This window comes from Miniopterus schreibersii, assembly GCF_964146895.1.
Source record: "Miniopterus schreibersii genome assembly, chromosome: 4".
In the NCBI taxonomy this organism is placed as follows: domain Eukaryota; kingdom Metazoa; phylum Chordata; class Mammalia; order Chiroptera; family Miniopteridae; genus Miniopterus; species Miniopterus schreibersii.
The window spans coordinates 100,507,143-100,516,911 of NC_138105.1; the positions used below are offsets into that span (position 1 = coordinate 100,507,143).

The 9,769-nt window shown below is 56.0% G+C and overlaps 1 protein-coding gene across 1 annotated transcript in view; it reads right to left on the bottom strand.

Annotated features, from left to right (window-relative positions):
* SDK1 (sidekick cell adhesion molecule 1) overlaps window positions 1–8,759 on the bottom strand; it is a gene marked incomplete at its 5' end in the record, with an annotated part of 555,106 nt that extends 546,347 nt beyond the window's left edge. The window contains one exon of the mRNA XM_081133971.1: window positions 8,543–8,759. Within this exon, the coding sequence (XP_080990097.1) occupies window positions 8,543–8,759 (217 nt within the window). The remainder of the gene's footprint in view (window positions 1–8,542) is intronic.
* Between the last annotated feature and the right edge of the window lie 1,010 nt (window positions 8,760–9,769).

The following is a 9,769-nucleotide window of genomic DNA, read 5'->3' on the forward strand; positions in this document are numbered from 1 at the left end:
ATGTCCTGCAAATCACCACAGCTTACTGTAGAGCTAAATACTGAATAAAAATCCAAAGTAAAATCACGGCCATACAGCAACATAAACTATAAGCTGCATCCTTGGAAACCCACTCTCTCCGAGAACAATCCATACATGTGTGCATGTAAATGGCATTTTCTAGTCATACTTTACCATGTTCTATTTCCTGGTTTTGATTTGCATTGCCAGGTATTAGAAACTCACCTTGCTCACAGTCAACAATCTCATATATTGCATAAGTACACTGAAAAGTAGTATACCGTGGAAGGGAAAAAAAAAGCAGCTGTGGAAACTACAGGTTATATTCTATAGAAACACTTTTTCTATTGCCATCTGGTGGTTCATGTATTAAATCAAGCTGATGCCCATTGTATAGCTTGGTCCACAAAATCCATCTGGTTTTTTGGTATCACATCTAACACCTTAGGCAAGATAGAAGTGACCTTCACTTTGAACATAGGTCCTCTTTAATGAGAAAACCACAAATACACACACAATACATTAAGGCTCACACTGGAGAGAAGAGCCCAGACACTATAGTCGCTGGAGCTCATCCTTACCTAAATATGATAAGTTATATGTATGTAATGTAAATTTTGAAATCCCTCCTTATCCCAAATCTAAATTTTTCCCACCCAGCTAGCCTACTTGGGTTGCTAAAACTCCCACCATCAATTATTCTTAATAAAGAAAACCATTGGCACTCCCAGAATAGCCAGACTCCTCTTTGAGTCGCAGCAGCATTCTTTGGTTACCTCCCTATACTTTTTTTTTTCTTGGAAAGATCATTCATCTTTGTAAATTCAAGTTTACATACTTGAGAGCTTCCTAACCTCTCAGGATAAGGAATCATGTCTAGAATACGTACAAAGGAGAGTTCTGAAAGGGAGAAAAGGCAACAAAACATTGCACCAGAGAAAAGGCAACAAAACATTGCACCAAAGGCTAATGTTGTCTGTGTAATAATGTGGGCCTGGGAGTCGAGCCCGTTCTCCAAAGCCCACATCTCCAAAGGCTGGCCTTGTCAGTTTCACACACACACACACACACACACACACACACACACACACACACAGTGAAAAACCAAAAACACTGAAGAAACTATTATTGTCTTAGCCTATGTTCAACAAGCTCATCTCCAAGGATCGGTAAATTAATAGATTTAGTTCACAGACATCTCTGTTGTCAAATCGGGTTATTTGATAGTTATCTTCACTAGACATTGTCTGTATATCCAGAGTGCCTGTTAAAGGGGAAAAAATCATCCTTGTGTTCATTCTGAGGGGTTTTAGACTTACTAAGAGCCGCTAATGAAGGCAACCAAACTAATGTTGGTTTGAACACAAACGTCAACAGAAGCCATCTACTACCCTCGTTCATTACTGATGGTCACTGTCCAGTAAATACAAACGTTCTCACATCCATCACTATCTCTCCTGTCTTCTTAAATTTCTCACTGCATTAATTACCTCGAGGAGATTTCAATTAGTCTTGTCCTTTCTTCTTCCAGCCATTTATATAAATAAGCATCTCATGTTTTAAGGAAACTTATTTCTCCAAACTTCAGACTGACAAATTATGGCACTAATTCATTTCAGAGAGCCTAAAATGTTGAGCATGAACCACTTTCCGGCAAGAGTCGATGCATCACCTGTTAGACAGCAGTGCCTAGAAAGAAATACTGGATTGCATCTTAGTTGTCTTCGACATTGTAACTACCCTGGCAAACGTAAAAGAAGGGAATTAGGTTCCAGGAGCTAAGTCATGGAGTTACAGAATCCCTAGAAAACAGCCACCATTACAGAGTCTGGGGAAAGGAAGAGAGATCTGACAACATACAGAAGGGCAGAGAATCAGAGAACAATTTTGAAGATCTAGTCCTAACCCCTAACTTCTACAGCTGAGAAAACACACTCCGAGAGGCTGACAGACTTGCTCCTACTGCAGGTTAGTTACAGAATGAAATCAAAACCAGGTCTACTGCCCTAGCCAGTTTTGCTCAGTGGTTAGAGCATCAGCCTGTGAACTGAAGGGCCCCAGGTTCGATTCCAGCCAAGGGCATGTACCTCAGTTTCAGGCTTGATCCTGGCCCTAGTCGGGGCGCATGCAGGAGGCAACCAATCGATGTGTCTCTCTCACTCTCTCCCCCTTCCACTCTCTCTGAATAGCAATGGAAAAAATATCCTCAGGTGAGGATTGAAAACATAAGTAAAAATAAGTAAGTAAATAAATAAATAAATACCAAGTCTACTGACACTTAACCCAATGTCTTTTCCACTCACCACATCTGCATTTCTAGGAAAGCTTTTTAAAAATATTCTTACTCCCATAATACCCACAGGAGACCCCAGGAGTGGGGTGGGGGACCGGGAGAGCAGGCTAAGGCAATGAGTTTCTAGCTTTAGAGCTGCCTGTCAGGTCAGACCACCTAAATACTAGAATAGCAAATGTGCAAATGACTAGGGTTCCCTAAAGCGGTGCCCTCATAACAACATTTTTAACTTTTGTATTTAGATACAGTAAAAATAGTGTCAATATAATGAAACTACAAGACTACTACTAATAGAGCTCTCCAGAACAGGTCTCAGGTATAGGATTAATAACTGGTAGGCAAGTCTCTGTCAAACTATGGGAGACTTTTGCATTTCAATGATTCACTGGAAAACTTAAGAATAATTTCTTTGTGTGACTACAAAAGGATGCTAGAAGGTGCCCTATTCACAGCCCCAGCTGACAAAATAGATTCTCCCTGGGGATCAAAGGTAAAAATGTGTATCATCTTTTTTTATTAAAAGATATTGACAAATTCAGGGAGGAATTTAAGAAAAATGCCTTATAGAAATGTTCAGGTCAAATAAATTAGAATGAAAGAAACTATACAAATTAGAATAGCTACATTAGGTAGGAATGTACCATCTCTTAGGAGCAGTATTAACGAGACAATTAGTTACCTCTTACCAACACCTCTACTTTTTTTTTTTTTTAAAAGATAAACCCACTCTTTACACTGTGCCTTTCAACCTGGTTTTCATTCCCCATCCTCAGCTTTACTCAACTTTCATGGGTTTGGCCTTTAAGGGGCCTACTCTTACAACTACTTTCTCTCTTAAATTTAAGCTGTGACCTAGCCAAAATCCAGGTTTCTGTGTTTTCACTCTGCGTCTGTTTCATTCTTTAGATTTTTAGTCAGTGACTATTACCAGTCTCTGATCTCTGGGACACCTGAAGGAAGGCCCAAAATCCATCTCTCACAACAAAAACAACACAAAGACTCTTGGGATGGAAATAAAGGCAACTTGCAGGTAGAATTTAACTATAAGGTCGTCTTGGATTCACTTAATTACCTGCTTGTCAGGGTGACTTTGTCTTACTCCAAAGTTTGAGGGCACAGGAAACTTCCTGGCTAATGATGACCCCAGTGTGCAGCTAACCCTAACTATGGTTAGATAAAATGCATGCTAAAGCAAGTAACAAAGTCTGTGCCTGGCAAACCCCAACTCCTTATTTTCATTTACAAGATTTAAATGCACATACTTGAATGCAGATAAAAGAATTTCCCAAGTGCTCCTCAAAGAAATGGTTGGTACACTCCTAGGGGTCAATTCTGCCGCCAAACTGCCACAACCCATCCTCAGTTGGAATGTGGCAGTTACGTTATAAAAAAAAAAAAAAAAATTGCTTTGGAAAGAAAAAACACCAAAATGGGAACAGTCATATTATTATGGGAGAGGGGTGGGTATATATGGAGGGGGTTATGCATATTCCTCCTCTATTTTCCAAATTATCTAATATAATTTTTTAAAAAACAAGAGTAAATAAGGCACCCTGAAACTTGAGGTCAAGTAACTGGATACAATATTTAGAAAACACCAACCACCATCTTCCCTTCACACTATGTGGGAGATGCCCCAGCCAGTGGTTAGGAACAGACTGTATATCGGGCAGGCTGCTTCCCATGGTGGCTTCATCACTGCTAGTCCTGGGACCTTAGGCAAATTAGGTAACACCTTCAGTGCCTCGATTTCTCACAGGTAAAATGAGTGCAAAGTGCTCCCTACCCTCCCAGGCTTCCTCAAAGAGTAAAAGGCCTACCTGTGAAGCACCTGTGGTTGGCACGTGCTAAGGGCTCAATGAAGGTCAACTGCAGGTGGCTGCACCTAAGATAGCCTGGAGGGGGATAACTCCTTATTATTCGGTTTATAAGACAGTTGCCAATCAAGTGGCCAGGTGCCATCTGTTAAACAGACAGAGGTCTAGTAAAAGGTAATCAGGAAGTATCTGAGCACTTCCTACGTGGAGCAATGCCTACGCAGACTCTAGCGAAGCAGGTGGTCTGGAACCCAAGCTGCAAATGAAACTCAAATTACAAAGTTGGGGTTTAGGGGCAAGAGGAAGGGGGTTTAGAGGCAAGAGGAAGGAGGAAAACAGAGCACTTCTGGGGTAATGGGAAGCCATTCAGGCCCACAAGGAAGCTGGATTTATAGTGAACCTAATGAACACTGTTTTGTACTTTCTCCAGCAAACAGGTGACGGAGAAGCCTCATTCATAGACCTTACCCAAGGCTGGGAATTGGCCTAAGAAAAATGGTCCAAGCAGGGGTCCAGGCCACAGGAAGTCAGGCTAAGGATGACAGCAAATGGGGTAAGATTATGGGACTGGCCAAAACAAGGATAAAACTGTAACAAAGATGGAAGAATCACCTGTGGAGAATTTTTAAATGCACAAATTCACACTCCAGAGACCCTCCAGGTTGCAGGTGGAGCCAAGATGACTGTGTTTTTAAATTTCACGGTGATTCTGACACCCCCCCAGACTAACAGGAACTCAACAGTGTCAGCTGGAAGAAATAGAATGAGTGACTAAAAAGCTGGTTAAGTCTGAGAGAAATTTCAAAGTTTGAGATCATGAATGTGAAACATGTCTAAGTAAAATAGTTTCAAAGTCCACAAACATCAGTAAAATTTGGGGGGGTTGAGGGGTGTTACTACAAAATCTCAAGGCCAGTGACAAGGTTAAAACTGAAATCGAGTCGTGTGACCTCATTTAAAAGGGTTGGAGCAATGGTACTCAAACTTCGCTGAACACTGGAACCACCTGGGGAGGTTTCCAATCTCCTGACGCCAAGGTCAAGCTTCAAGTCAATTAAAACAGGCTCTGGGAGTGAGATTCAGATCTGGGTATTGTTTAAAGCTCCCTGGTGATTCCAATGAGCAACCAAGCTCAAGAGACATGGGGTGGGAGAGTTTCCAGGAAACCAGCAAGGGACCAGAACGAGGAAAACCACAAGGCAATCTAAGTGTGTGGTTCTCAAACTCTGGTGTGTACAGAATCGCCTGGACAAATGTGGCTCAGTGACACACAAAAGGAGCTGGTCCTCCACAGGCCTACCAGATTCCCCGGCAACTCTGATGAACACTGAAGTCCAAGAACCATCAGTCTAAGTGACTGGAAACAACTCCAAAGGGGACCCGGAGAACTGTGAACAACCCCAAAGCAGTGACTTGAGAAGCGCATTCCTGCCTCTCTCAGCCTGAACACAAACCTAACTAGAAGCTGTATTAAGCATTTCCAGAATCAATAAGCCTGTCAAAGGTCCAGCAGTAAAGCTAAGACATATGACATCTGTGGCCCTGCCATCCTTCTGCAACACTCAGGTCCGGCTGCTGGGTGGAAAGCATACAGAAAGCATGCACTGCCACCCGCCTTTCAGGATTAAAGTCTTGGATCTTTAGGAATCTAGAGAAGTTACACGCACACGCACACAGCAATAGGCAGCGTATATAACTCAGAAACTCTCATTACTTGTAGGAAACAAAACCTCAGGACTATTACTATTACTATTATTCTTTTAATCCTCACCTGAGGATATTTTTTCCGTTGCTTTTCAGAGACTGTGGAAGGGAGAGGGAGAATCATTGATGTGAGACACTCCGACTGGTTGCCTCCTGCAGGTGCCCCGACCTGGCTGGGGTGAGCCTGCAGCCGAGGTACGTGCCCTTGGCCGGAATGGAGCCCGGGGCCCTTCAGTCCGCGGGCTGTGCCCACTGCGCTACCCCGCCGGGGCCAAGCCTCGGGGCCGCCGACGTCACACCGAGACCTGAGCCCGGGTCCCACTGAAGGGCGACGGCTCGCGCTGCTCCTAACTGGGGCTCTAACTGCGCGTCACTCTTCCCGGTCGGCGCGGCGCCTTCTGCCACGACGCCCTGACCGCCCCGACCGCCGAAGCGCCTGGGGGAACCGGGCGGCTTCACGAGCTCCGCGCGGGCCAGGTGCGGTTCACCCGGTAGAGCTCCGAGCGCGTTCCCGCCACCTGAGCAGCTCGCCACTGCGCAGGAGCCTCTCCAGCCGCCCCGCTTTTCATTTTCAAGATACATGAGCTTTTGTCAGCTGGCGACACCTCTCCTGTAACGTGAATTTCCAACACGATATAAGAAGATGGACAGACCACACATTTCACAGAGCCCAGGGCCCGTCAGTGGATTAAGACCTGGGACACGGCGCTTGAAACCCGCGCGAAAAGGCCCGTAGGCTTCACAGGGCGCGGACGCCGAGGGGCGCCGGGGTCTCCCCCGCAGCCGGGCGCCAACCCTGTGCCTTCCTGGCCAGCGCTGCTCCTCAACTTACGGTCGTGAACACGCGCCGCGCTCCAGGGCCTCCGGCGCGCAGCGGGAAGGCGGCGCCCGTGAGCGTCTCGGAGCGGCCGGTCCTCCCGCCTCGGAGCAGCCAGGTGCTCCCGTCCCACAGCAGCGGGTCCTCCCGCCTGGGAGTATCCAGGTGCTCCCGTCCCACAGCAGCGGGTCCTCCCGCCTGGGAGTATCCAGGTGCTCCCGTCCCACAGCAGCGGGTCCTCCCGCCTCGGGGCAGCCAGGTGCTCCCGTCCCACAGCAGCGGGTCCTCCCGCCTCGGGGCAGCCAGGTGCTCCCGTCCCACAGCAGCGGGTCCTCCCGCCTGGGAGTATCCAGGTGCTCCCGTCCCACAGCAGCGGGTCCTCCCGCCTCGGAGCAGCCAGGTGCTCCCGTCCCACAGCAGCGGGTCCTCCCGCCTCGGGGCAGCCAGGTGCTCCCGTCCCACAGCAGCGGGTCCTCCCGCCTCGGGGCAGCCAGGTGCTCCCGTCCCACAGCAGCGGGTCCTCCCGCCTCGGAGCAGCCAGATGCTCCCGTCCCACAGCAGCGGGTCCTCCCGCCTGGGAGTATCCAGGTGCTCCCGTCCCACAGCAGCGGGTCCTCCCGCCTCGGGGCAGCCAGGTGCTCCCGTCCCACAGCAGCGGGTCCTCCCGCCTCGGAGCAGCCAGGTGCTCCCGTCCCACAGCAGCGGGTCCTCCCGCCTCGGGGCAGCGGGTCCTCCCGTCCCACAGCGGCCCGTCCTCCCTGCCGCCCCTAGACGCCCCTAAACGCCGCGCGTCTCCCCTGCACCCCGCTCAGCGCGTCTCGCTGGTGCCGGAAGGCGCTCGCTCCCCCGGGACTCGGGCCGCTGGGGAGCCGGCTGGCCGCCTGCGGCGGGCGTCACAGCCCGGCCGGGGCGCTTCCCCGCGGGCCGGCCGCTCGGCCAACAGGCAGCGGGAACACCCTCCGCGCGCGGGGAGGTACGAGCCGGACACCGGCGTCTGCGCCCCGCCGCGCTCAGCCCGGGTCACCGCCGCCGAGGCGGGGCGGGACCGGGCGGCAGCCCCGAGCTCAGACTCGCGGGTCCTCACACGCGGTCCCAGCCGGAGCCACACGCAGGTCGCCCCCGCTGCGGGCAGGACACCGCGACCCGAGCCCAGGGCGCCGCTCCCGCAGCCTCCGTTCCCCCGACCGCGGGAACTCCCGGCCCCGCGCAGCCCCGCCCGAAGCCACCTGCCCCGCACAGGTGCACCCCGGGCCCGCGGGAGGCCCTCCTGCCTCCGCCCTCCCAGCCCGCACCCCTGGGGGCAGACACCCCGGCGCGGGCGTGACCCCGGCGTCCACAGGGCCGCAGGCCTGGGGCAGCTCGGGCCCCGGGTCCCACCTCCCTTTGAAAGGGTCGCGGTCCCCCAGGCGGGCTGCGCCCCCTCGAGACCCCGCGCTCCTGAGTGAAGCCGGCACACGGGCGGGGCCGCGGGCGCCAAAGTTTCCCGTCGCGGGTGCGGCCCCCGCCCCGGGGAGCGCGGGGGAGCCCGAGAGACCGGGACCGGGTCGCGGGCGGGACGGACGGACGGACGGCGCGGGGGGACGGCCCCGGGGCTGGGAGGGCGGCGTCGCTGCCCCTCGCGGCCGCCAGGCAGCCGACCCCCCTCCACCCGCCACGCTCGGGGCCGCTGCTCCCGGCACGGGCGCCGCCTCGGCGAGGGGCCGGCGGGGCAGCCGCGCAGCGCCCGGACCCCGGCCCCGCGCCCAGCCCCGTCCGCCGCCCGACCCCTTCCTCAGCCCCGTCCGCCGCCCGGCCCCTTCCTCAGCCCCGTCCCCTGCCCGGCCCCTTCCTCAGCCCCGTCCGCCCCCCGGCTCCGCGCCCAGCCCCGTCCGCCGTCCGGCCCCGCGCCCTCCGCCATCGCCCGCCGCCTACCTTGCGCCAGCGCCCGGAGCAAGTGCAGCTGCAGCGCCAGGAGCGCCCACCATCCGCGCCGCCGGCCCGCGCTCAACTTTGTGGCCGGCCGCCCGCCGCGCTCCCCCGCGTCCTCGCCGGCTCCCCGGGGCCGCCGCTCGGGGCCGGGCAGGGACCCCCGCGGCCGCCCCGGGCCCGCCCGGCCGCCGCCCGCCGCCCGCCGCGCGCCCCGAGCCATGCTGAGCGGCCCCGGCCCCGGCCTCGGCCCCGCGAGCGGGACGGGAGGGCGGCGGCTCCTCGGCGGCCGGGCGGCCAGGTGCGGGCGCGGGCGCCGAGGGGCGCGGCGGGGAGAAGTTGTCAGCGGAGAGTCGGTCGCGCGCCCCTGCGCCCCGCGGCCGGAGCGCCCGGGCCGAGCCGCGTCTCGAGGAGGGTCCGTGGGCGCAGAGGAGACGCCGCCGCCGCCGCCCCCGCCCGGCGCTGAGGAGAAAGTGCGCCCGCCCGCGCGCCGCTCGCCAGCCGCCGCCGCGCCTCAGTCCCGGCCCCGCCGCCGCCCCGCCCACCGCGCCCGCCGCCGCCGCAGATTGGCCGAGGGGCGGTGGCTCGCGCGCCCGAGCCCCGCCCCCTCGCCCTCGCCAGTTTTCAAACTCGCCGCGCCCGCCCGCCTGGAATTTCGCGCCGGCCCCGGGCTCTGCTCCGCGGCTTCCCGCGCCGGCTGCGCCCCCTAGGGACGCGTGGCGGGCACTGCAGGCCGGCGCCGTCTCCGCGCGTGTCCTCGGGCGACCGGGCGCGCGGCGCGGGGCGCGGGGAGGGGCGGTGTCGGCCTCGCCCTGCCCCGGCGGTGCGGGCGCACAAGTGGGCTGGTGCGGGTGCGGCGGGCGGGCCACGGGCTGGGCAGGTGGGCGCCCCTCGGGAGCTCGCAGCCGCCTGCCCGGGCCCCGGGGGCCGCCGCGCTCCCACCCGGGCCCTGTGCTCGGGAGGTTGGTGACACGCCAAGTTACCGGGATTGCCAACGAGACGGGCGCCCGGGGCTTCAATTCCCAGCGACCAAAGGCTCCCCCGGGGGCGGCCCCGCCGCATGTGGAGGAGGGGGCGCCGGGTCTGCGGGGCGTCCAAGGGCACGTGCGGCCTGCGGGCGGCCTCGGGGAGGGGTCCGCTAGAGGACGGGCCCGGGAGGAGGGGCCTCCTAGAGGCGGGGAGGGGGGGGCCGAGAGGAGGGGCCTCCCAGGGGCCGGGGTCCCCGAGAGGAGG